This window comes from Thunnus thynnus, chromosome 15, assembly GCF_963924715.1.
Source record: "Thunnus thynnus chromosome 15, fThuThy2.1, whole genome shotgun sequence".
NCBI classification, from domain to species: domain Eukaryota; kingdom Metazoa; phylum Chordata; class Actinopteri; order Scombriformes; family Scombridae; genus Thunnus; species Thunnus thynnus.
In genome coordinates, this window is record NC_089531.1 from 8989406 (window position 1) to 9017384 (window position 27979).

General features: G+C 38.6%; 2 protein-coding genes across 2 annotated transcripts in view; one reads left to right on the forward strand and one right to left on the reverse strand.

Annotated features, from left to right (window-relative positions):
• Window positions 1-611: 611 nt before the first annotated feature.
• Window positions 612-7433, forward strand: slc52a3-2a (solute carrier family 52 member 3-2a). The gene is made up of 4 exons (XM_067612329.1): window positions 612-1014; window positions 2291-3321; window positions 4260-4383; window positions 4550-7433. Exons 2-4 carry the CDS (start codon window positions 2309-2311, stop codon window positions 4757-4759), a joined length of 1347 nt encoding a protein of 448 aa, XP_067468430.1. The 5' UTR covers window positions 612-1014; window positions 2291-2308; the 3' UTR covers window positions 4760-7433.
• A 3718-nt stretch (window positions 7434-11151) lies between these two features.
• Window positions 11152-27979, reverse strand: part of nfatc1 (nuclear factor of activated T cells 1) — a 46918-nt gene continuing 30090 nt past the window's right edge. The window contains exons 9-10 of the mRNA XM_067612330.1: window positions 26159-26791; window positions 11152-13701 (exon numbers count right to left, since the gene is read on the reverse strand). Of these exons, the coding sequence (XP_067468431.1) occupies window positions 13646-13701; window positions 26159-26791 (689 nt within the window). The 3' untranslated portion in view covers window positions 11152-13645. The remainder of the gene's footprint in view (window positions 13702-26158; window positions 26792-27979) is intronic.

A 27979-nucleotide genomic window follows, 5' to 3' on the forward strand; every position in this document is an offset into this window, starting at 1 on the left:
AGTTTTGAAAAGCACTGATATATCATATTTTATAGGTATGGTATGAACACTGGATTTATCAGATTATGGAAAAAGGGACATATAAATACGTTAGATTTGTAGGTATTAGGAAAAGAATATTACTAGTTTAGCATTTCTGATCAGCACAGTTACCATGAGTTGAATCCAGTGATCAACACATTGAACCACAAGGAGAAAAGAACAGGATACTTAAATTCATTACATTCATTGTAATGTGTGTAATGAAAATTACTGATCTGCTGAGGTACATTGTTTTATTTCTTAATTTAGAGAATAAATAATTAAAATTATATATTAAAATACAATTAAAAACTACACTCTGACATTGTTAGTTTTATTCCAAAATTTCCCATTTGGAGAAATGATTTTGCCTTATTTTGTTACCTCTGGACAGAGCCAGGCTAGCTGTTTCCTCCTATTTCCAGTTTTTATGCTAAGCTAAGCTAACTGGCTGCTGCCAACAATGATCCCTTATGATTAGTGAACTGATCAGTTGAATTAGTACAAATTGATTTTTGGTAGCTCAGATTTTTATCTTGTTTTGATTACATAAGATTATATCTTTTTTTTCTCTAAAAATTGCTCAAGAATTTTTAATAATACATTTTCCTCCTTAAATTAACTTCACAAATGTGCAGTTATGCAGCTCAATGATCTAAACAACTTATTTGCACTTATGCTCCCATGATCCCCTTAAGCAGAATTAAAGAACTCTGCGGATTTTTGAATGTGTTCACTCATTCAGAAATTGCTTCAAGGCAAAGAAATGGGAGTGATGTGGCTGTAAATCACAACATGTGATGTCTCGACAGTGAAGGTAGGTAAAGACAATGACCAGTTAACCAAACGTGTCATGGTTGGCTACATGCACTCACACCCACTCCCCCCAAGGAGGGTTTAATCCCTTGGCGTACTCAGAGTTCACTGCACAGGACTTTGGCTTCTTTCTCTCTCTACAGAAAACTCCAAAGAAAACACTGCAACAAACAGCATGTGAGTATCTGCAGGGATGCATATCATCAGTTTTTTTATTTTACTGACTTAATGGATTGAATTGGGAAAAAATGTTTTTTTTAAACTGTCAAGTCTTGTTCCTAAAATAAATTTAAACATGTTAACAATATTCTTTAATAACTCAATGTTATTTTAATGTTCATATTATGATATCAACATTCAGAGACTGTTTAACCATGCATTTTTTTTATAACTTAATACATTTTTTTAAAAATGTATTCTTCAAAGTTGTTATTGTGCCTCCATGTTGCAGATGTAACAGATAATTCTTATTTTCAGTTAACTTTATGCTTTGAGGACTATCTTCTAACACATTGTTTGGATCTCTGAGTATTATTTTCTCATTCTTTTATTGATCAAAGACTTCACTGCAAGCCTTTTCTTTTTTCAATAAACAATGCACTGGTCAGATGTTTTCTTAGGTTATGTAATAGTTACTAGTGCAGTAGGTGGTCATGTTTGCTTTGCTGCATGCTTGATGTTTTAAGCGGGTTTTACCTAAACCCTGCCTGTGATCAGATGAAACAACTTGGACATGGATGATGAAATATTTTGCATAAAATAAAAGTGTTACACATTACACAGTTAGAAGACAAGGAAAAGAAAAAATCCGAATACTGCACCTTCAGCAAGTGTTGCCACTGAGACGTTTCCTCATGGTGACACATTAATCTATACTGCTGAGGTAACCATTGACACTTTGGGTAGAAAAGCATTTATTGTTGTATTGTCCAATTGTTTTTACTGTTGACGCAGTTCAACAAAATAAAGTCTACACCCATTTATTCCCTGAAGACTCATAACCACCACATCCCGAACCCCTCCCTAAGTCAGGAGGTCACCAAAGTCAGGAAGATTCATTGTCTGAGAACTATGAATGACAATCCATTTGGTAGATTTTGAGATATTTCACAGGATAAGTGTAAAGGTTGTCCTGCTGGTGGCGTTTGAGGTAAAGATAAGGAATCAACTAAGTCATCAGGATTCATCTGATGGGCACCATGTGTATCTGTACAAAATTTCATGGCAATCCATCCAGTAGATGTTGAGATATTTCAGCCTGGACCAGGACCCTTGGCTAACATGGCTCAAAATGTCTGTAACATGGTTTAAACAAGGATTAGACTTTCAGACTGGGGGCCCATGTTTGCAAATTCAGTAGTAACTTATATGTCAGGATCATTCCTGAAACTATTTTAGAATAAAACCTACCAGCTGATCATGAAATTTACAGACCTTTTTTGCCTCATTCTAGAAAAAAAACACCTCCAACATGTCGCTCCTCACCCACCTGTTGGCGTGTCTGTTCGGTATGGGCTCCTGGGTGTCCATCAACGGCCTGTGGGTGGAGCTGCCGCTGATTGTTCCCCAGATCCCTGAGGGCTGGTACCTGCCCTCGTACCTCTCCGTCCTCATCCAGATGGCCAATGTTGGGCCTCTCTTCGTCACCCTGATGCATCGCTTCCGGCCGAGCGCCCTGAACGAGGTGGCTGTCATATATGTGATTATCGCCCTGGGCACTGTGGCCAGTTTCCTGTTGGGTTTCTTCTGGAAGGAGACTGTTGTAGTGGCAGGTGTGCCCCGCAGTGTAGCTCTACTTGTCTTAACGTTCTTCCTCGCTGCTGTTGACTGCACTTCCTCCGTCACCTTCCTGCCCTTCATGATGCGTCTCAAGCCTCAGTATCTCACCACCTACTACATTGGAGAGGGTGTAAGTGGCCTGCTGCCTGCTCTAGTGGCTTTGATCCAAGGTGTTGGGGTGGTCCACTGCATAAACAGCACCCAGTCTCTGAACCAGACCCTGAACACCTCCAACAGCACTCTGACCTTTGAAGTCTGGGCCCAGTACCAGCCGGCCAACTTCTCAGCTGAGGTGTTTTTCTTCATTTTGAGTGCCATGATGCTGGTGTGCCTGGCGGCCTTTCTGCTGCTGAACTACCACCCCGCTGTAGTTAGGGACCATCCTAATGGCCGATATACCAACGGAGTCAAAGAGAAACATCAGAAAAACAGGGAGTGGGTTGAGCAGAAGCCCATGATGGATCCATACAGACCTACAAACCAGAGGCGCAAAAGCAGCTTTGGCACTGGTGCTTACAGCTGGATGCAGGTGTCTTACATCTTTGTCATCCTGGCTTGGGTTAATGCTCTGTCCAATGTGGTGCTTCCATCGGTGCAGTCCTACTCGTGTATGCCATATGGTAACAATGCCTATCACCTATCAGCCACCATGGCTGCTGTGTCCAACCCTCTCGCCTGCTTCATTGCTTTGTTCTTTCCAATAAGGTCAGTCTATTGGGGTGTAAAGCTTGTAAAAGGCAAGATACAGGACTGATGCTTTAGTACACACAAAATGTTTTTTTTTAAAAAAGGCTTTTATCTATATAGCTTTTCTTAGAGGTTTTAGTGGAAACTGCAAATAATAGAATCTCTAATGCAAAAATGACTTTGAACAACCACAAATTGTTGTTTTTACACTTTTTACATTTTTTTAATACAAATTAAACAAATGAGATATAGCATGTTAATCGCTGGAAGGCATATTTTTGTTACCTTTGGACAGAGCCATGCTAGCTGTTTCCCCCTGTTTCCAGTCTTTATGCTAAGCTGTCTGTTGGCTTCATATTTACCATACAGACATGAGAATGGTATCGATTTCTCATTTAACTCTCTAGACTCTATATTAAGAAAACAAACATATTTTATTATCTTATTTCCCTGAATTTTGATCTATTAATTAAGTTTTTAAAATAAGTCAAATTCCTTGTATACGAATAAATAATGTTGGATGAATAATGTCAGTCTGAAAGCCTAACTGAAGAGATCAATGTCCTCATAAAGATAAAGTGAAAACTTACAGAACTTGGTCGGAGTTCTTCAGCCGGCCATAAACCATAATTAAAACACAACTTCACACAAACTGATTTTACAATCCTGGAGTAGGTTAAACACTTTTTTTTAAAGACTTTAAATGTTTCCTGATTAAATTTTCAGGCAGAAACTCTTAAACAGTTTTAATGAACAACAGTTAATGAAATTTCACAAAAATTACTAATACTACTTTTGGGGGTCATAACCAATCAGATTTACTTAACATTGCAAGTCATTTTTCAGCCACAGATTGATTATTTCCATGTTTGTAGTGAAAATACTGTATCACATATTTTTTTTCCTGCTCTCTACATGCAATAATGCATCCTGGCTACTTATCTGTCATTTCACAGATCCCTGCTGTTGATGGGAGCCCTCACAGTGATCGGCAGTGGAGTTGGAGCTTTTATAATGGGCATGGCAGTACTGAGTCCATGTCCACTGCTGGTTAATGACAGCTCGGGTGATATCATCATTGTGAGTGCACTGTTAAACTTCATTTACTCAAATAATCTATTTAATCCTCTTAAAATTAATGTTAAAGCAACACTTAATTAGAAAATAGATTTTTTTGCCACAGAAATGTTGAGATTGAAGTGTCAAGTGTTCAACCATGTAGCACTAACCTCCCTCCTCTCCACAGGTGATGGCCTGGATCATCTTTATTCTCACTCTGTCCTATGTGAAGGTAATCATCGGGGTGATCCTGCGTGATGAGGGCCACAGTGCCCTCGTGTGGTGTGGAGCTGTAGTGCAGTTAGGCTCTCTGCTGGGCGCTGTGACCATGTTTCCACTGGTCAGTGTGTACAGTTTCTTCTCATCAGGAGACCCGTGCAGCACAACATGTCCCTAAGTGAAGACATTGTGCAGAAGAGACTGGAGGCAGATACAGGAAAGACTGGATAGGTGTCCTTTCTTTAATTGAAACAAGATATTCAGTGGAGGAAAGAACGTGAGAAATCAGGTTGAAGCCTACCGTATGTCTTGGTTTTTTTTTTGGTTTTTTTCTTCAATAAAACAAACAAGCTAGTTTTATTGAAGCTGCACTGACCATGTTGCTAATAAATGTTATGATTTCAGACAGGATGAAAATGTTGCAGATGAAGCAGTGAATTTACATTGTGTGATGACTGTACAAGTAGATGCAGTTCAGACCTCAAGAGAATTGAAGGACGGGTTCACAGTTTTCCAAGTCTGCCTTAAAGTGATCATCAGGAGCCCAAATGAACATTGAAATAGGTTTTTTTTTTTTGTCATAATCATTCCTCCGGTTCATACTGACCATTAGAAGATCCCTTCATAATGGACTTACAATGTAAGTGATGGGGGACAAAATCCACAGTCCTCCTTCTGTGCAAAAATGTATTAAGAAGTTTATCTGAAGCTAATATGAAGCTTCGGTCGTCCTAATGAGTCAAATCAAGTAGATATCTTTCAACATTACAATCTTTTTAGTGCCAAAGTCCCTCTTTTTGTTACTATGCTTTCACTGCAGCTCAACAGGGAAACACAAAGAGGAAATTTGATGCTAAAAACACTGTAAATGTGGTAGATATCCACTTGATATAAATAACTCAGACTCTCCACACACATTTGCAAATGATATTTCCACAATAATAACCCCATACCCTGTCACTTCCAATGAAAGCACATTTGAAGGGGATCTTATAATAGCCAGTATGAACAAGAGAAATGATTACAGCGAGGAAAACCTCTTTCAGTGTTCATATGGGCACCTGACTGTTGTATTAAGATAGTCTTGAAAATGTTGGGTCCTTAAAATCTGCCCAGACAGAAGTATGTGTGTTTGTACTATATAGTCAAAGCTGCTATTGCAACTCTTAAAGTCCAACTGAAATCACCTTTTTTTGCAGTCAATATCAGAAATGGAAAAATATCAGAAATGCTCCTTTTTGTGTCAGAGGCTTGTTTGATTGACATTAGCTGATTTGATTCGCTACGTCTCCAGTTACATAAGCAGATGGCAGAACAGTATTTAATCAAAATAATGCAAAAGTAGGGGGCATCATCATGAAATCAAATAATTTAAAATATAAGTTTCTCCCTTTTGGTTTCTGATTTTTTTTTCTCAGAGGAGACCACAAGACAGAGCAGATATGTTTGCTGTAGTAGCAATTTCAGTTGGACTTTAAGGATAAAACAGAGGAAGGAAACGACTCTACTCCTTACCTTTATATTAGATCTCGAGAAAACCTCACCAGCCAGGCATCTATTGAATCTATTGATTTCCATTTAATTAACAAATATGATAATGATTCACCTATTTTTCTTTTCACTGTATGATCATTCAACCAACTTGTCCTAATTGTTTGTAAATTTTTAGTGATAAACTTTTTTCTTTTGTTTAAAGGTGTCATATAACAGGTGTGCTTTTACGCAGCTTTTGGAAATATGCCTACATGTTCTCCCTTCCTAATGTTTTTCCTGTCTTTTTTCGCCATTATCTTGCATGGATTTTCATCTGGTTTGATTTTCCAAAGCCTTACTGTTCAGTCAGTTTTCATGTGACAGCTACCAAACTTCATGCGCTACCTCAGGCAATGCCACCAAACACTCACTGAATGGCACCTCGGCCCCCCTTCTTGCCTTTTTGTCTGGAGGACTGGGAGGACTCTGTCTGGGCTGGGGGTACCATTGTGGCCATGTACCATTGTTTAGTATGAATTCATATCCGAAGTTCTTGGACTGGAGGTTGCACTTTTTTGGGTGCTCCAATCTAAATCTTTTGGAGTTTCAATCTAAAATCTGAACTAGGGCACCAACATGGTCCTGTATATAACGTATAAGTGTATTGACAGTAACAACATCTGTTACAACTGACTACATCTGACTAGTGTAGTACTTATTCAGTCATATGAATGATTTGTAATATAATGATTATTTTTTATTTACATGTATTGTAATCATATTATTAACTGTATGATATAACATTGCACAATAAATATATAATCCCAACATTACTAAAGGAACATATTGCATCTGTTCTCTTTGTAACATGATGATCTGACTGGAATCAAACTGGACAATCAAACATCAGAGAATCAAGAACATAATAAGCAAAAAAAAATGTCAGAATGCAACACAATAGATATGATAAATAAATAAACACATACTGAATAAATAATCAAATAAATACAGTTAGTAAATTAGTAAATTAGTAAATTAAAGTAGTGAAAATTCCATTGAGATTCAAACACACATGTCCAAAGATAACAAAATATCCAGATTACTAAGCTTTTGTACTTTGCCTGCTTGCAGCTTTCTTTAAAGAACACAAGGTGTCTCTGTAGTGGTGAGTCAGTCATCGCTGTCTTGTGCATTTCACAATAATAAATTGACAATACATTACATTTCATTCGTTTTCTTTTGATATTCATAATTATGTCTTATTGTATTTTGATTGTAGTTGTCATCTCTCTGTGAAGCACTTTGGTTAAAATTCGTTGTTTTTAATGTGCTCTGTAAATGCAGTGTGTGGACTGGCAAACATTGCAACCGTATGTGGTCGTTGAACATCTCATTCACAAGTGTGTATACGGGGGTGTCCACATATTTCTGGTCGTATATGTATAGAATATGTTTAACTTGAGGACAGTTTCATGTTGTGACTACAGCACAAACTAAAATCTGTTAGACAGTATGTGTCTTTTCATGATTACTAGGATATGATTTTCTTCTAAAACATACCGATACAAAACCAATTTTCATATTTACATCACCACAGACTGACAGTGCAAAAGGAAAAAAAAGACGTCCTCTAAATTTGCATAACATTTTCATATGATGTTATGTTGTTGCTGTTGTTTTTGTTTTGTTTTAATTTTTACCACACTCTATCATTCAATCTATGATTTCCATTTTGGGATTAGACACATTAGAGACATTAGAGAGCTCTTCTTGAGGCAGGAACCTGCTAAATTCATGAAAAATCTCAACCAATGAGATTATTCCTCCATCTAAGAGTTATTGTTCTGACCAAATCTCCATCCTACAGTCCAAAGTTTGCTTCAAAGTCTATATTTTCACATTTTCACAATCAGATGATTGTTGTTTTTTAAGACATAATTCTGTAAGATAGTAGACATGTTTTTACAAGGCTGAGTTCAGATAAATCAACTTAGCTAAGAATTTAAGTGATGGGGATGAGATATGTGTAACAGCGAGGCGGAGAGTTGTTCAGCATTGTCGTCATTAGTAGCAGGGATCGAAGGAAATTTTAAGACTTTTCTCATTTTAAGCAGATAAACAACTTCCCTTGGGTGGAGAGGTAAAATATTGGATGCACAACACTTGCAACAGACAACAGGAGTAAACATCCCGGGACAACTAAACAGCGATACAAATAATTATCCACAATTAACCCATACAGTAAGGTCACTGGAACGTAACAAAACAAGACCATGCCAGAAGTGGCACAGACAGTTTTGAAGGCTCGTCTCTTGATAGGATGCACCTTGTCTGTCCCCGGGCCAGAATGTTTGAGCGCCTGTGCAATACTGACACTGCATCGCACCATTAGTGCAGTCATGAGAGCCATCACAAAAAATGGGATTTTTTCCACAGTCTTTGTAAGAGAAGAATTGTCCTCTCTAGCAAAAAGACTTGCAAAAGCAGTGGGCACAGAAAAGAGCCACACTAACCCGGCACAAACCTCCCTGCATCTGTATTTCTTCAACAGCGGATAAGACGTGGGGTGAATCACGGCAACATATCTCTCCACGCAGACAAAAGACAAACTCATCGGCCCCCCGATTTGTACATACACAAACAAAAACTTGAGGATGTGAAACTGGGCACATGGCATCGAAATAAACACAAATAAATGCAAGTTTAGCATGAAGTACTCCAAGTTGTGGAAGATAGCTAAATTGCAATTCAGGATATCTGTAGTCTTCTTAGATGTGCAGGTGATCCACAGCAGTCTGGCAATCACTGGCTGTCCCACAAGAAGATTAAAAATGTTAATCAGTGAGAGAAACACAAGGTGGCCCAGTCCACAATCACAATCCTCAGGTTTGCTGGAGTTGAGCGTGACATTGGTGAATGTATTCTCCATCTTACCAGACTTTGGTTTCAGAGCTGGAAGAAACAAAACTGTCGGATAATAATTAATATAAAAGCAAAGAGAGCTGCAGATAACCGATAAATACACAAACACATACAGCAAAATTCATTAACATCTTCAGATTCCTACATGCCAAAAACTGACCTTGTGACTTTGTAATTTTAGCCCAGTATTTTTCTTTACAAATTTGACATATTCTCTTCTAATAGGTAATAAAAATACACCAATGCAAGATTATTTAAACATTTTTCTAGTACAAATAAACTAGTAGAGCAGATCACCGCACCAAAATAGGGTTGATTCTTGAAAAATGATTAAAACTGTTTGCTTTGAGGGAAAAAAAAGGCAAAAATATTCTCACTATCTGGCAGCCATTTATGGAAATAAGTTATAGGTCAAGAAACGAAATAAAACATTTTTGTTTGAGCAGATATGATAAACACTAACTTATGTTTATTACTACTAACTTAACTTACATATAGTCATACTGCAATAAAGTAAATATTAACTTATATTTTTATTATACACATATACAATTATACACATAATCATACAATTAAACAATCAACACAACAGTCAGTGCTTACCAGGTGTGTTCAGCTGCTGCTCGGACGTCACCAAAGGATGACAGGAAGAATAATCTACTGACTGAGTAAAAATGACACCTAATTTTCCTAAAAGATGTAAAACAGGTGCAAGCCAACCAAGCAAAACCAACAAACTGTGAGTCAAATGCGTCCTTATTTTCATAACAGCAGAGTTTCGGTTGCACCGGAGGTTTAAGGCTGTGACAAGATCAGACGTTAAGAAAAATTTAAAAAAACTCCCACAAGCTTTTGTCAGTGTTGAGACTGATTCCATGATTAAAGTTAAGCAGAAATCGTGCAGACCTCATGGTGTCAGTGTGCACCATAACTTGCACCCACAGTGCTGGAGAAGCACTGAGCAGCACGCTTTATATTACATAATATAAAACAGACTAGAAATTAGAACTGTTTCACATATAAGATTGAATCTGTCTGGAATTATTGATCATGAAGATGAGATGAAAGCTTTTTAACTGATATAGATCTTATATGAAAGGGTGAACTCTGTGGATGCAGGGATGAGTAATGTGTGCTGTTGATGGATGTGAGATTGATTTCTGTTTTAGTACTAGAGCTACAGTAGAGTTGAAAATCTTTGTCAGGGGAGTTTTTGTTTTCGTGGCGATATCAAATATTTCAGTGTTGGTTCTCTTTTCCCCTGGCTGCTTTCATTTGAAGACACTGAAGTTGTCTCTACTCACAAAAAAGGAGATGCAAGTTCTTATTTTTTTACATTAAATTTTGTTTTCATTGCATAATCTTATTACTTAACTTTATGTACCTTTTTTGAATTATGCCATTTTTCTCTTTGTATGCTTTTAAATGTATTAAATAAACATTGAACTTAAAAGTAAAGTACAGTTTACAAGATCCAAAGCTCTATTTTGATTCGATTTTATAGGTAAATCACTGAAATAGAATTCAGTTGACTTAAATAAAAGCTGTATAAACACAACTAGCAAGACTTTACTGAATATACTGAATTTCCTGAAATCCTCTTCATCAGTAACATATGATTCCAACTTTCTCTTGACAACAATCTGCAGTCTCAGGCTAACGCGAGGTGATTTTAAAGGACTATACTGGTGTTTTCTGAAGGTTTTAGCTCCTTACAAACCATTATATTTCTGCTGAACATTTTCAAAAGCATGATATTCAGTTTAATGGATGTATTTCTACTACAGCACTATTCTATTCTAGGCAACCTTTGGTTTAAATTTGAAATCTTGAGAAACCGGCTTTGTATGTAACATGCAAAACACCTGGTATTGCTTTTCTTATATAAAATCCTTCCCAGTGCAGCTGTGACTACAACTGGAGATGATGAGTATAAATTTACACTCCAGATAAGGCATAAATACAAATGGAAGACATACCAGACTGGATTTTGTATAGTTAAGGATGAGGCAGAGGAACCTTAACAGATAGCTAAGTTATAATAATAATAATTTTATTGTCTCTGCTGCTCATATTAATCTAACCTGAAGACCTCCTCCGGAAAATTCTATTATAATGTGATGACACACAGATTTCTAGCCCCTTGTTTATAGTGAGACACATATCATACGGATGAAAGAGATGAAGGCTTATTTATTGACAAATACACAAAATAGAACACAAAGCAGAATTATGAGTTGTAGACTAACAATAACCTCCTCAGTAAACATTTCAGTACGGCTTCTTTCATGCCCTTCAGTTACATGGATTAAGACTCATAAATACATATAAAGGTGTGAGAACTGTGTGTGTGTGTGTAAGCCCATTAAATCTTGCTGTAAGAGCGCAAAACAAATTAGTACATAAACCACAGTATGCAGGTAACCATGTAAAAGAAGCTGTATGATAAACATGAATAAACAGAGCACATGCTAAGAGAATAAATATGAAAATACAAAAACAAACAAAGAATTTGTACTTGTATTGCTGTTCACCGTTGTTGAGTATTCTTTGGATCAGAGGCCTTCTCTGTTACAACGGTGAATGTTAACATTCTTTTAGAGACTAATGCTACCTGCATGTTGCATAGCTTCCAGGGTGTAATAATAGTCAAGCTTTGTCAAAACTGAGATGATTTCTTCCTTTGATAGAAGTCCAACCAGTATTACTGTAGCCAACAGTTTACACAAAGTTCATGTCGTCAAGTCAGTATGTGGTCTGTATTGTTTATATGAAGAAAATGATTCAAAATGACTCAATATCCTGTGATTACACTGAAAAGTTTTGCCATTGCTGTGTGACTTAAAGTGACAGAACCATGTTGCCTTAATGGATTAAGTACAAGTAATACCACAGGTTTAGTGGTTAAGTGCTTATTGTTGATTGTGAATACAGAAAATGTATTCTATTTTTATTCATCTTAAAGGGGACATATTATGCTTTTTGTGATTTTCTGGTATTTATATACTGTTGATGATGATGTCAGTTATGATTTAGAGAAAGGCTGAGGAGAGAAACAGTTGGAGGACCATGAAAGCCAACCTTCGGATCGAAGATGGCACAAATGGTTGCTTGGTTGATATGATGTCGCATATCTATGTAAAACATGGTCAAAGTTCCAAAACTTGAGGTTTGCAGATGTAGAAATGCTCCCTGCAAGTCAAAATCCAGGGCTTCAACCTGCTCTGAAAGCTTTGTTTGCGACATATTTTTCTACGTTGCCGACAAACTGTTGTCGGCTCGTCATCCGTTCCATAGCCTTTATTGCTAAGGTTGTTTTTTCTGTGTGTTGTTCGCATTGTCCACTCTCATATTTTGGATCGGATTTCGGCTCAAATATGCACGGATGTATTTGAGAAGTTGATATTTTGAGTAAAGAATGAGGAAAAAGTAGTGAGTGAGAAATCCTACTACTATACTCTGTTGCATGATTTGTTGATGTAGCTTCCAGAGTTAGCGGAAATCTCCTGAGGGGCAGCTTCCAAGAGCTGGCCAATCAGAACAGAGTGGGCTCATCGGGAGGCGGGCCTTAAAGAGACAGGAGCTAAAACGGCCTGTTTCAGACAGAGGCTGAACTGAGGGCCTGTGTAAAGAGTCAGTGTGAGGTAAATAAGGAGTTTTTTGAACTGTAAATCATGGAAATACATATCAATGCAGCCCAAAATTAAAAATATAGACCTGTAAATGTGCATAATATATCCCCTTTAATTTAATCTCTCCAAACAAATGTCCATCAAAAATGCAAACCAAATATGATTTAAAGTGAGACTTTGCAATTTTTGAAAGAAGAAATAAAACATTTTTCCTGTTGACCTCATTAGAAATAAAATGCATCCTTGATCAATTAAACACACACATGGGTTTTGCTATTACAACCTTACTTGGTCTGGTATGACCAGTAGCTTATAGTGGCTAATTTAGATAGATATTACTGTGTAACGGACATTGCTTAGTCAGCGCACTGACTTTAAGACTCTTTTCTATTTGTGCTACTATTACACTATCTTTTAGCTTTTACATTATCCCATAATTGTCACTTGTGGCCAAAGTAGTCCCAGTTCAGCAAAAGCTACATAGACTTGCTTTAAAAAAATCTTCAATCTTACATTTTGAGGTTGAACTTGTGAAGTCAAACTTTCTGCTTCCAGTCAAAAAGGCACTTTTCTTTTAAAGTGTCTCTCTGTAAAGCCAGATATGCAAACTGAAGCACTACAGACACTGTATATACAAATTACATAACTCATAGGCACTGAATCATTTACAAACTGCAGCAAAAAAAGATACATATATATATAAAACAATGCTTGGTCCTCTAAAAGCATATTTGTTGTGGGGTTGAGGGTGGCAGGTTTGGTTGCTACATAATCAATTTACACATCTTTAAAAAAGTCAGTCATGTGATTTAATCCTTGGATAAATTCTGTGTAAAGGCATTATATATGAAAAAAAAAACAAGGCACACGATGGACCCTGGTCATCTGGACAATACATTTACATTTGTTCTCCTTGCATTTCCTGCTGTTGCTTCCTGCAGGTTGTAGTCCAAGCACGCACAGCATAGTGTCAGTTCTGTTTGGCGTTTCCCTTTTTTTTTTTGGTTTCCTGTGTCAGTTTTGGTGGTGATGGGAAACTATGCGTGGCTGTGGACGGAGATGCTTGACAGGTCATTCCTGATGATCTCATTGACTGCAAAAAAAAAGAGAGAAAAGGATGGTTGGTATATTAGATACTTTACAACGACATCTACAAGGAATAAAGACTGCTGGCATGTATAGTATAACATGTAACACCGAAGTATATTGCAGTATTACTTGCAGGTAATAAAAATGTTCCTTCACTATTAGCTCACTCCTTTTAGACAACTACACAGAATACAGCGGGAGTCAAACATTCTTCTTAATTTACACACAAAATGTTAACAGTCTCAATATAAAAACTCATCTCTGCTTCATGCTTTTTTCTGTTTTCATTGATTCCTCAACTACAGCAAGTGACTTAGGTCATTGTTACAGAGAATATGTCCCACAATATTATTTCCCATTTACTGTCTGGAACATGTAACACACTGCATGTAACACCTTTGAAAATAGCTTAAATCTGAGTTTTTTGTTGTTGTTTGTAATTGTAATTCTGTTGTGTCTGTAAATGGTGAACGGAGTCTTCAGCTTGTCTGTGTAAATGCTCTTAAGTATATTACTGTACTGTATGTGTGTGCATTTATGTATTTGTATGTGTATGTAAGTACATTTACAGTGTATATATACCTATATATAAACATTATACTGTATATCAATAAAAAGTTGATCACACAAAAAAAATCTGCTTTAATTGATTTTTTTTGGCAGTGCAACAAGCTGCCAACACAACACCGACTTCTTATGACCTTTTTAAGTTGATATGGCTATAATGTTAACACTGAACTGTTTCTAATTTACAAGACCAGCAGAGTCTGTGACGTTAATTTAGAATCATGTTTTTGTGACCATATGAATGTAAGTCCAATATTCACTCCAATTTTTAGCTCTGATTTGGTCTCTACCAACTCCTGAGGGAAATATCTGTCTCTTTAGCTGCCTGCTGTGTCTGGAAACAACATTGATGACAGCGATGAGAGTGAAACAAGTGAAACATAAAACCAAAACAAAGAGATTGAGAGTCATCTGATAATTATCTGTCGGTCCATCACTAGAAGCAGCACCTTTCATATTACACATAGTCCTTTTTCCATTGTTAATAAGAAAATTGATTAGTGCAGCTTTAAGGTAATATTTTCCACCACTGTGAATTAAATTCTCTGACCTATTTAGGACCTGTTATTTCCTTAGAGTCAATTTAATAGAATCACTTTATATCTGAAATCCCCAGACATTTCTTATCAAGAGAGATGATGCAACCTGCTGCTGTCCCTAAAGGATCCAGGTGCACTTGTTTATCTGTTTTTATCAGCTGTGTTCTTTGGCTGACGAAGGAATATGATCTACAAGCAATTCAGCTAAACTAAAGTAGAAAAATATATAGATATCAATGCACTGATAACAGAGAAAGGAGCATTTCTTCCCACACTGAAGGGGTTTGAGATGTTTCATTTTTCATTAGCTTTTACAGTTGTTATCTGTGAACTCATTTATTTGAGGAGACAGCCTCCACAATTCCTCCCTCTTTAATCAGCTTCTCACATTTTTTAAAATTTACTTTTTATTAGGTTGTCTTTTAAAGAACACAGATAAACAAAAGTGATACATATGGACATAAATCACACACGCTTTAAAGGAAAAAACAAGTCAAAAATAAAATAAACAACAAGGGGAGGATCCATCTCTTAAATAAACAACAAAATCTACCACTAACAACACCATCAACAAGTATCTCACTCTGCACAGTGAAGCTCTTCTAGATCACCAAGGTACATGATTTTAAAATTAAAATGGATTTTCATCTTAAAAACAGCCTCCAGGACAACGTGGACGCTTCTCCAAAATGGAGCCACAGAGGGACGATTCCAGAAAATGTGATGGTGGTTTGCTCCTGCGCTTCCACAGGACCACCAGCAGGCATCTGATTAGCGTTACAGAAAAATCAAGTCACATTCTTCCAGCTGAATTCTCTCCAGGAGGGAGAGGATGTCATTAACCATCGTTGTCTGCAGATCCTCTCCCATTCTTCCAATGTTATTGTGAAATCACCCTCTGGTTACCATCTTGCTTTAATAATCAGATTACGACCTCTTTTAAAATTTTCAAGAGCAAAATACAATTTAGATATTACTTTTTTGTAAATAGCATCTTTATAGGCTTTTTGAAAAATACCAAGGATTTCTTTTTCCATTGTGGTGTCATCTTTTGGAAATTTCTTGCCAACAAAATACCTAAAGTGATCCTGATTCTGCAGATTAAAGTTGTCCTTAGGGTCCTGGAAGCTCAAAACCATACCTTGATTTAAGAGTGTGCAAGACCATTTCCAGTCCAGCATCTAAACCTTGTGTCATATTTACTGGCCATGAAGTCTGGGTCATAGGCAAACCATTTGTGATTTCAGTCCTGTCCTTCAATTGGTGCCTTTTAATGAATTCATTCCATATCTTTCGGGAGCTAATTATCCAAGGGTTATTGGCAACTGAAAGATGACTAGTTAATGAAGGGTCTTCGACAAACGTGTTAACTGGTAGTCCCTTCCCCACTAAGCTTTCTTTGTCTTTCACTATGATATATAGTTGGGTTTACACCAGTCAGCTAGTGGCCAAATTTGAGCTGCTCTATAAAAATCCCTCTGACATGGAAGGGCTAATCCACCTCTCTCCTTTGGTAGTTGTAGAGTTTTATATCTTACTCTTGGTTTCTTCCCAGCCCAAATAAATCAAGAAATAACTGTATCCCAGTCCAAAAAATACTCTTCTGATTTTTCAATAGGTACTGATTGGAATAAATACACAAGTCTTGGTAGGATATTCATCTTTACTAAATCTATACATGACCTAATATTTAGATAAGGAGTTAAATTCCATCTGTTAATATCTGCTATAATTTCCTTTTTGAGAGGGCTGTAATTAATTTCTTCTAATTTGGATACGTCTATAGGCAAAAAAATTCCGAGATATTTTACAAATTTCTTACCCCAGGGTTGATACCTCGAGTGAAGATACTGAGGGTGGTTATAGTGAATATTAAAGTTGCTCATTTAGTTTATAGCCTGAGTATGACCCGTATCACAGGTAGACAGGCTGTTGGACTTGATAGATACACAAGAATGTCATCTGCAAATAAGGTTAGTTTTCGTTCCCCCCCTGCCATTTTTATACCTTTAATCATGTTGTTCTGTCTAATTCATTGTTCCAATGGTTCAATAAAAATTGTGAGTAGAAGTGGACTTAACAGGTGGCCCTGTCTTGTGGGTCTCTCTAACAGCTTCTAATGTCTTAATGATTGCTTGGCTAAACCTAAAATTCTCCACAACACTAAATAAGAATTTCCATCTAATCAAAAATCAAATCAGAATCAAAAGCATCGAAACCTGTCAGCACAGCCTGTATTTTATTTTGATTTATATGTCTAATCATTTATAAAGATATTCTGATGTTATCATGAGTCTGACATGACAGAACAAATCATGCTTGGTCCATGTTGATTACTTAGGGTACAATTTTCTTCAAATTTTCTTTGAAAATATTTTGGCAATGATTGAAGTTAACAATTTGTAATCAAGGTTTAGCACACCACATGGTCTGTAGTTTTCACAATCTAATTTATCTTTCCCTCCTTTGGGTATAACTGAAAAAATTGCTTCTTTTGATGAAGCTGGAGTTTCTCTTTTGTCAGAACCCAGTTGAATGTTCTTAGTAAAATAGGTGTCAGAGCCTCTTTCAGACTTTTATACAACTCCGAATTGAATCCATCTGTGCTTGGGGATTTATTAACTTTCAATCTGGCTATAGCCAATTAAATTTCTTCTTTTGTTATCTGTGAGTGCTCTATTTTGATCTTCTGTAAGGGCTGGCAAGTTTAACGATTTGAATAGTGTCTTCGTTTGCTGGTCATTGTCGACCTGAGGTTGTCAATATAAATTTTCATAATATTCCTTAAAACAATCTTTAATTTCCTTCATTGTGCTGGGTGTCCTTAGTTTAGGGGTCCTTTATCTTATATATCGTGTTATCTACGTGTTGTTTTTGTAGTGGTGGACTGACAGACCTGCATGTACATTCCATATCCCCTAGATAAGTCCAACATAAACCTAGGGCTGGGATCCCCTGTAGGCTTTGTGCTTCTCCATCACCTCATAGGCATAATCATGGTCGAAGAAAATCTGCTTGTTATTTATGTGAACTTTCTTCTTCCAAGCCAACTTCACAACGGTTTCTTTAACGTCAAACTGCTGGAAGTTTATAACGATAGACCTTGGAGTAGCATCGGGTCCTGGCTTCTCTGTCAAAGCTCTATGTGCGCGGTGAATTTGGAGGGACATACTGTCAAGTAAGGGGAACTCTGTAGTCAGCAAGTTTTCCGCAAACGTAATCATCAAGTTGCCCTTGGAGCCCTCAGGCACACCGCACATCCAAATGTTGTTTCTTCTGGATCTGCTTTCCAGATCGATCACTTTTTCCCGCAGCCTGCGTTGTTCTTTCAGCAGACATAGCAGAGCCTCTTTAGTTACAACGCTGCTTGCTTCCATATGTGAAATGCGCTCCTCTGCCTTGGTAATAGCCTGGCCTTGAGCTTGAAGCAACCTCAGATAGCTTCTGGTTAAGCTTGTATTTTAGTGTTGTCAGCTTTTCCTTCAAGTCTTTTCTTAAACCCCTTTGGAAATAGCCGTGTGTAGGCTATATCTTTTTTAAAGTCACGGAGATCTTTAGAGATAGACATCATTTCACGGAGCAGGTCATCTCCAGGCTCAGTAGCTTCTTCTCTGCTAGCTAGCAAGATGCCATTTTCCTCTTCGAAGGGCTCCATTTGGTCTTTTTTCAACGTTAATTGTTCAGCAACTTGCTTTTTCAAACTCTTCTGACCTCTCTGTGATTCCCCCCCCCACTCATTTCTCTCGCGTCAAAGTTTTCAAGTAGGGTGTTGTTTTTAAGACCAATTGAGACAGAGTAAACTAACTATGTATCCACCTTGAGTATGGCTTATCTGGAAGTCCAGCTTCTCACATTTTTAATCAGCTTATAGGTTCAGGTTCAAGGCCCTTTCGCAGCTCTAAGGAGGATGAGAAATGTGAGAGGGGAAGGGGAACACCCCTGGAGCCAGCCCCGAGAAACCAAGCCAGCAGGCCGGGGGAGGAATTCCCTCTGACTGGACGCAGCCGAGTCTGGAAAAGCAGCCTGGAAACCTGAGATTCCCCTCCAAACAATGGACTTTTTTTTTTTTACGTTTATTTTCATCGCAGGCAGCGGTGCAGCCCTTCCCTCATTGACCCAACACTGGCACTGCTGCTTCCTACCAGAAATACCACTCACTTCCTATCACGAAAAAGATGACAGGGTGTACGTGCCTTGCAAAAATTCCACAGAGAAAACTGTTTAGAAGTGCGCAGGAGGCTACCATGGTAAAAAACAAAACATAACAGTATCATCATCAGCTTAAGATAATAGAAAAATAACTGCGCAGGAACTCATAATAGCACAAACTAAAACTTATATAATGAGAAGGTTTCCATTGAAATCCCCTGAATTCTGATTGAAGCTGTTAAAAATTAACCCCGCATGTAAAGAGTGATATCTCACACTCACAGCATTTGAGTCATCTAAACATGAAGTTAATGACTCTGACTCACTGATTGACTGCTATTAATAAAGGAACAGGAAGATCTCTTGAGAGGTTTGATAACTGCAGCACGGCAGCGATCTCACATGAGTGTGTCACACAAACACATGGACACATTGAACCTATTATGTGACTATGAGGACAGGGTGCGATTCACAGCAATATGTCTTTGTGAAGAACTTGGCAGCGGGGAAGAAACTCGTCAAGGCAGTGGTGACATTTATATTCAGGTGCTCTAAATCACTTCCTCTTGATTCAGCTTAGGGCCAAGAAAGGGATGAACTCATCATTCAGGTTCAACATAGACACTTAGCATGTTTTATCCCACTTACTACGTGTTATGCATACTGTACTAAAAGTTTTTAGAACTTGGAGAGACTCCTTAAAGGCCCTAAAACTTATTTTTTCAACAAGCTTTTTACTATTAACGATGGGGTGCTACATGAGCACACAATTTTCTGCCAACAGATTTTGTTATTTCAAATGAGATATTTCTGTTTTTGTCTTGTCTTCTATGCTTTGCTCATTAGTTTTAAGTGGGTAGGGCTCAGTTAGATAAAGGTAATGTTATATATTTACATTAATCAGTCAGAGTTTGCAAAATCTGAGTGAAAATCTAATGACAGTGAGGTTGTTTACTAATGTTACTAATGTTGCCAGGCAACTGTCAATCAAATCTGATTAAATAACACCTACACAGCGCTGATGGAGGAGATTAGGTGAGTTTTTGACTGTTAAAATCTTAATAAATAATAATTACAGGTGTTTTTGTTTTGAACTTATTGACTTATTTAGCCATGAAAATTTAATGTCATATAGATTAATGCTTCTATAACAGTGAACATTTTGTTGCCCTTGCATTTATTTGTTAAAGTAATAATAAGTGTAAGTGGGGACTGTTTTGAAGACTTGGCAATGGTGCATTCAAGGACAGACATCTGACAAGTAAAATAAAACTGTCAAGCAAAACCCTTTTAGGACAAGAGGTGACAATTAACCATAAAAATCTAAGTGCAGTTCAACTAATTCCAACAACAAAGATCATGAATATTTTGTTATTCAGCAACTGACTCTTAATGTTTTGACTGTCTGATTGTCCCTTAACGCACCACAAAGGTGAGTTTAGTCTGAGGTGAGTCTCTCATAGAACAAAGCAACTTTCATTAATAAATAGAGATGACGAGTTGATCATTGTGATGAATTAACGATCTCAAACATGTTTCAGGTCTCAGGCAACTTGACGTTGCTTGTGTACTAAAACAATGGCTGCCTGGAGGGTAGAAAAATCTTGTGTTTTATATGTAATGCAAATATGCTAAGCCACTGGTTTTGATCTGTATATTTATCTGTCTAATACATCATGGATAAATGTGTATCTCTTAGATATTCATACAGGGTGTACAAATCCTTGCGGCGGAGAAATCTCCTTCCTATGAGACTTGACTGAATCAGAGTTAAACTCCACAGACTTAAGTCTTTGTTTCATCAGGATTAGTTGCAACTCTGTTAACAGTAAGATTAGAAGGATCCATTTTTCTGTGTATATGGTAACGCAAGATGCTTTCTAACATACCTCACCATCAGGACAGCATACTGCCACCAGCCATGTGAATGTGAGAATATGACCAATATTACCATAAGACATACTTGAACTTGAAGAAATAAACACTCAAACCTCATCTCCACCCTCCTACAGTCTGTCGTTCCGCTGCCATGTGTGCTCTTCCCGACCCAGACTGAACTGACTGACCTCCTCTCCTCTATTTGATCTGGCTTTGACCTTCTGCGCATCTGGAGGTGGAAGGATATAATCTTTGAGTTCGAAACCTCAAGAGGACGTTATTACACCGACTTCTCAACGCGCACATCAAGCCAGGACGGCGGCTATAAATTCAGCACATCAAGACATCGTCAGACCTCCACATCATCACCTGTCCGGTAACTTTTAAAACCACGGGTGAATTATGGCGTTCAGATATTTTTCCTCACGCATCTTTATGCACCACATGTGGAGGAATAGCTTTCACATAATAATGAAATGGTAAAAAGACAGAATTCAATTGGATTCAGCAGTAAAACGTTATCTTTTATCCAACTGAGGCCACAGCATTTACTGTTTACATGCCCGTTGCCATGGCCCACTTTTCATTGTGCCGCCACATTTGATGTGGAGGATCTAATTGAAAAAAAAGTCAATCTATTGATCTCTAAGTGTGTTTACAACAAAGTCCTTAAAATAGGCACAGCACCAGTGTGACATCTGTGTCATGTGGCTCTCTGGTCACATTGATTTGCTCAGGCGACAAGTGATAGAGATGCTTCAAACACATCAGCGGCCACACTGAGCAGCATGGTAATCTCTGAGTCATTATTTTATTCAGGTAAAGTCTTAGGTCTTTGTGGTTTTGATTTGATTTTGAGAAACCAAAATAATAACTTTTTAAACAATTATACTGTATGTAACCTTGAAAGAGATTATGTTCAGTCACTCTAAGGATCTCTATTTTAAAATAATGAATTAAAATGAAAAAAATATTATAAAAACAGTTGAGAAATTAATCTCACAAGGTCCATTTTGTGGTGGTTCTGGAGGTTTAAATCATATAACATGATCTTCAGTAGTGGATGGAGTTTGCCCAGTTGTCATGTCCATTTTTTGAGCACTTAAGGGGCTGCTCTTTTCATATTGGCTTAAAAGCTGAGATCCATTTGTTCTTGATATGATCGTGATATGATTGAAAGCTCAAGAACAGCTACTAAATGGACCTTGTGACGAAAATATGAGACTGCTTTCTCAACTGATGTTTTGAATGTCACAAATGAACTTAAGCTTTTGAGCAAACATGGATGAGAAGTCCTTAAAGTGCTCAGGAAAATGGAATCTACGTTTCCATGACAACTTAGTAAACTCCATCTGCTGATGAAGATTGTGTGATATGATTGAAAGCTCCAGAGAAGCTTCTAAATAGACCCGGTGGTGAGATTGTTTTCTTAACTATTGTTACTAAGGTCAAGAGTGAAATTTGAACCTCAGAATATCAAAAACAGTTTAGGATATATTATGAATATGCAGTAAACTGTATACACATTATTTATGGTTATTAAAATAAAGTTTAGATAGTGCCTTGTTATTAATGTAACATGAGGCACTGTGCTGTTAGTGAGCTCATTTCTTGTTCTATGTGGCTAAGTTTACAGTTATTTAAGCACAGGGAAGGTGGAGTTTGATATGAAGTAATCCAGGAACAGGTTTCCTGTTGCACGGAGGTCCACAGCAACTGGAGCCGACTGATACAGACCAGCTCTCCAACCAGGAAACCCCTGACAGACGAGGAACTCCCAAACAATTAGCAGGACAGCACTGTTTGCCTCATTAAGGGCTGAAACGTGTCAACATGATCTGAGCCTGTAATAACAGAGAACTACAGGAGAATCGATCATCTGGCGAGATATTCAACAGTCCCTGAACGCTGTGGATAAATCAGATGAGAGACCAGGGCTGAGACAATGAGAGAAAAAAGGCTGGGGGGCAGAAAACACCACAAATCCCCCCGTTTACTGCCACGTCAAGTCCAGGCCACAAGCCACGAGATGTTCTTGGCCCACATAACGAGGCTCCTACTGGGTTACTGCAAGTCAGTCCCACAGAGCGGTTCTGTAGTTCACCACAGCTTTTGCCATTTTTTGTTTCTTTAAAACCCAGGTATTATTTCAAATGAGAATGTCTGAACTTTAGAAACTTTACGGGCCTTAAGACAAATGAATAATAGTAAAACAGCAGACAAGACGCAACATATTACATGAAAGTTCCCTCATACACTGACTAACCAGAAAAAATGGGCCCTCTGTTGCAAAGTAACCCAGTTTAGTAATCTATCTACCTAATATTGTCATTCTGTTGCTCCATATTGTATTTTACACTTGTTATTTCTGTCGATTCTTGCGTACAACATCTATTGCATGTCTGTCCGCCTCTTTTATCGCTCTTCCCATTTGTTCCTTTTATCTTGTTGGGGGGAGTTTTTCCTTATCCAAATCGAGGGTCCTGAGAGGCAAACTTTGTGTCTTTTTTGGACTCTAACCTCAAGTCCTGAAATAAATATGATCCATGTGGAAGTTTTTTTTGTTTCTGACATTATGTTAGATAGGTGTTGATTCAAATCTATTGTATTTTTGCAGATTACAGTGTTGTTGTTTTGGATTTCTACTATTTATGTTCCTACATATATGTAAATGAGGTGAATATATTACATACCCATAAAGTAGTCTCAGTAATGGTATTTATAGTAGTATTAGGTACACAGGTGTGTGTATTTTTCTGGCCACTCACTGTATTTAGAAATAATTGGCAACAATACTTAGATGATGTGGTTGTTCCAATACATGATAAACCTTTGCTATATTTTCTTCAAAGGTAGTTGCTATTTACTATTACTGCTTGGAGCAAGATTCTTGCAAGCTGTGGCTGCAGATAATACGGGTAAATTGAGAGTTTTACTGCATCAAATCAGGCAGATTCCAGTTTTCAGACAGGTATTACACACAAATTTACTCTCAAATACTTTTCCTATGAGTATCTAAAATATCTGGTCATCAATTGCACCGTTCTGACATATAACAAGGCCACAACACGCCGTAAAAAACGCATTTCGTAACGCCATTTGGCTCCGATCTGACTTCAGAATGCACATGTTTTGCTCATGTTACCTCACCATGGACAAAAGTCTATGGCACACTACTGTGCAGTATAACGTATGGCTTTGGCCACCTCTTGCAGACGTTTATCTGAGCCAAAGGGAAGCATGCAAACCTCTCCAGTCAGCAAGTTTTATGGCAGCGTGGCCAGTCTCCATCTCCCTCAGCCTCAGCAGCAGAGGAGTTAAGACTGTGCGCCCTGCAGCCTATAGCTCCGGCTCGGGGCCAGACAGCATGATTCAGACTTTCCATGAGCAGACATGTTTGTAACCTGTGAAGGGGACGGTGTGAAAAAATGTTTAACAGAGCGGGGACTCTGATGAATTTGAGAGGGCTGTACAAACAGAGATAAAAGACAAAAACAGCACCGCTTGATGTGGGAGATCAAAAACATCTGACTGTGTCACCTTCATTTATGAATTAAGTTTACTGTGGCTATTTAACACGATAAGTGGGTTAAACATCACATTATGATGATTAAATTTAAGTGCATTACATTAAATAAATGGCAACAATTAATGTTTGGTTTCTCAAAGGAATGTACAGATCATTGCAGACTAAATTGCAGCCCACAAACCCTATTTACAACAAATATTTTCAGTGACAATCAATGTCTCAGCCCTTTAAAAGTCTCATATCGTTGTCTGAGTTTTAATGACCATGGCCAACAAGAAATTACAGTAACAGTAACATCACACCTGAGTGAGGCTATAAAGCAAAAAGGCGTATCAAACTCTGCCAAAGGTTTTAATGAAGTGAGAAGCCACATTAAGATTGGAATGCTTAGCAAAATTTCCTTCAATTTGCCAATGAAAACAAGTGTAATTGGGGGCCCAGCTGCTAAGAAATATCCATTATGGTTATGGTGGCGTACTTATACACTTTGATTTTTTTTTTTTTTTTTTGCTTTAACTACACCTGGTTTGAACGTAAACAGCCTCTAGAGACGCCAGCAGTGGTGGCACCAGTCTGAACATAATTACAAATCAACTCTCCACTGACACAGAGCTAGCCAGCCAAATATCCCCGCAGACAGAGCTAACAAGTGTTAATGTATTTACCCAGACTTTTCAAAGGAAGTGGCATGGGAGCAGTCTGAGTTCTGCGTCTGCGGCCCAACAACAGCGTCTCATTCGCCATCGTCAGGAAGCTCGGCCAGATGATTCAGCAGGGGCTCTGGTGACGGATCAAAGCTGCTCTGTCCGCTGATAGCTGCTGGTTAGTGTTTCTTTATCTACTGCACTGCTTTCCTCCCCGGGACTTACACAGAGCCAGGCGCTGTTTTTTCATGCCCCGAGGAAGATCATTTATCCAATTTATTTCAAATCACCACAGCGCAGAGCACACAGCCCCCGAACCTCAGTGGTGAGCACAGCGGCCCAGACCAGTGAGATCATAAAGTTTGTGCTCCTAAAATCCTGCTCTTGCAGTCTCTCTGAGATAAATACAGGAGGGTCACAAAAAAAACTGCATTTATTTTATCAGTGAGCTTTGAGAGAGCTTGTCTCATTCATGGTTTAAAGCCAAATATATCAAACGTTGGACCACCAGCTGTCTTTGATCTAATTACCTCAGAAGTTAGACGGCAAAGAAAGCTGACAGCAATGGAGAGAAGAAACACAGCTACCACAAAAGTGAGAGTATTCATAAAGGGATATAAAACAATGTATGACTTTTGATAGCCTCTATTCAAGAGAAATAGGAAATACAACAGCAGTGATAAACCTTTCATCACTCCCACAACAATAAATAACATTTTCCCAAAGTAAGTGAAAAACACCTACCAATGAGGTTAAGTATCACCATGCTGACATAACTGATTTGTTATTTTGTGTTTTTTGGCCTTCATATGTAAAAACACAATGTTGAAAATGTTTGTGGCTTGTTGGTAGGATTGTCCTCCATCAAGAAAAAGTTTGTAGTCTTTAAACAACATTGGGTGAGCGTGCTAACCGAGTTTTGTAATCCAAAGTCCTCAGCTCCTGGCAAAGTGATCGGTGAGTCATGCAGTATGATATTGATCAAAAATGCTATCAGCACCTGCAGACATATTATGGTCATTTTGTGCTGGAGCACAATAAAAACCTTATTGTCTATTTAATTAGGGGGTTGGACTGGTTGTTCGTTTTATAATGTTTTCCATGTCCTGGATTAGAAAAATATTTTTGTATAATAATAAAAACAGTTTCACTCACCATCATCAAGGTACATCTGGTCCAGCTCTTGTGGTTCTTGTTTGATGCTGACAGCCAGCGAGGGGGGGCTGCCGTCCTCCTGCAGGGAGGAGCGCCCCCTCTCTGGCACTTTAGGGTGCTGCTGGGCGCCGGGGCTGGTGCTGCCGCTGACTGGCTGAGGGGTCATGCAGTGGGCTGGAGAGAAGGGCGCCTCGGGGCCTGTGCCTGGGGTGGAGGGCTGCGAGGCCGGGGAGGAGGAGGCGCTGCTGGGTGGGTAGAGGTTGGGCGGCTGGTAGCGCCCAGGCGTCTCCTGGATGATGGAGACGTGCGGGATCGGGGACTGCGGGCCTGGGTGTTGGACTGCTGGGCCGGCAGAGAGGCACTTGGAGAAGGGCGGTGGTGACAGGTCGTGCAGTTTGGGGCTGGCGCTCGGGGAGGAAGAGGAAGGCAGCGAGGAGGGCTTTGCTGCCAATCTCTGCTGACTGACAGAGTAAGCCCCTCCCACCACACATGGCCTGAGGTCAGAGGTCATCATCGGGGTCATGACCTGTGGGGGGAAATATGGCTTTGGGTGCAAAGACAGGCTGGGTCCACGCTGGGCACACACCAGAGGGGCGTTGTAGTCGTCATGTGGCTCTGTCTTTATTGTTGGCACTGTGGGAGAAGGAGGAAAAACAGAAGGAAAAGCTAAATGAGTAAACACATATTCCAACCTTCCTGCAAGTGTGAGTGAGTGAGTGGGTTTGTGGCTAGGAAACACACTGCCAAACAAACACTCTCATCAATGAGACTCTGTGTCTGGGCCTGAGCTCTCCCACCCTGCTGAAAATATTCACAAAACTAGAAAAAAGAAGGAAAAAAGGGATGACTCATCAACACGAGAAACATCCAGCTGCTTCTATAATAAAAGGGTCTATTTTCTTTGGATCTTGCTCTACTGCTAATATCCATTAAATGTGCGATATGAAATATGCAACAGCAGCTTCATACTCAGCAGGGTTCAGCAATTTAAAATAAATTACTGCTCGCTCATTGAGACAAAGCAAAACAACGAAGTTTAACTGGACGTGAAAGCTGCTTTAAGCACAAGATGTGGCTGAAAAAGACAAAATGGTGGCTTCGGGGTGTTTGAGGATTGTGGTGAATGCACAAACGAGGACCAATGCTGAGTTTAAATGAGGCAGGACTTGTTCTCAGTCGCTGAGATCTTGGCCACCCGTACAGATTCCAGCGCAGAACATGTTGGACACCACGTTTTAAAATGTGGACCGTCAATCTGCTGCAGCTCATGACATGACATCAATCTTATATAACAAGCATTTCAGTGCCGTTACAACCAAACAACAGCACGGCTCTGACCCTGAGCTTCATCACTGCATCACTAAACTGGATCTATTTCTTCTTTTCATGGCTGCGGTGAAGCTGTTTCAGATTATAATATGAAGCATGTGCTTGAAATCAAAGCCGATGGATTAAATTACTTTATTCCTCTCTGTGATTCTTGGTGCACTTTCTAAATTTTTTTACTGATGCACGCAGTTAGTTGTTCTTTATCTGCGTCTTCTTTTGTTGTTCTTCTGTATTTTGCGATTCTGCTTGTTCAGGGAAATCTCTTGAAAAAGATCATTTTAATCTTTCTGGGTGTACCGAGCTAAAAAAGGTGCCTCATTATACTAAAAAAAGAGTGAAACTAGGACGCGTCATGCCTTACTGAAGCCTCCACTGTCAACAACTGTAAAAGAGGAACTGTGATGAGATGGTTACACCAACCGCAGGACTAAAATAGCACATGCACCCCTATTTTGGGCCTGTTTGGAGGAAGTGTGTCTGTCTGCCTGTGGA

Excerpts from the sequence above, each read along its gene's own strand:
- slc52a3-2a (XM_067612329.1), top strand. The coding sequence starts at position 2,309 with ATGTCGCTCCTCACCCACCTGTTGGCGTGTCTGTTCGGTATGGGCTCC. Across the intron at positions 3,322-4,259 it reads GCTTTGTTCTTTCCAATAAG|ATCCCTGCTGTTGATGGGAG; the intron begins GTCAGTCTATTG and ends GTCATTTCACAG. Across the intron at positions 4,384-4,549 it reads GCTCGGGTGATATCATCATT|GTGATGGCCTGGATCATCTT; the intron begins GTGAGTGCACTG and ends TCCTCTCCACAG.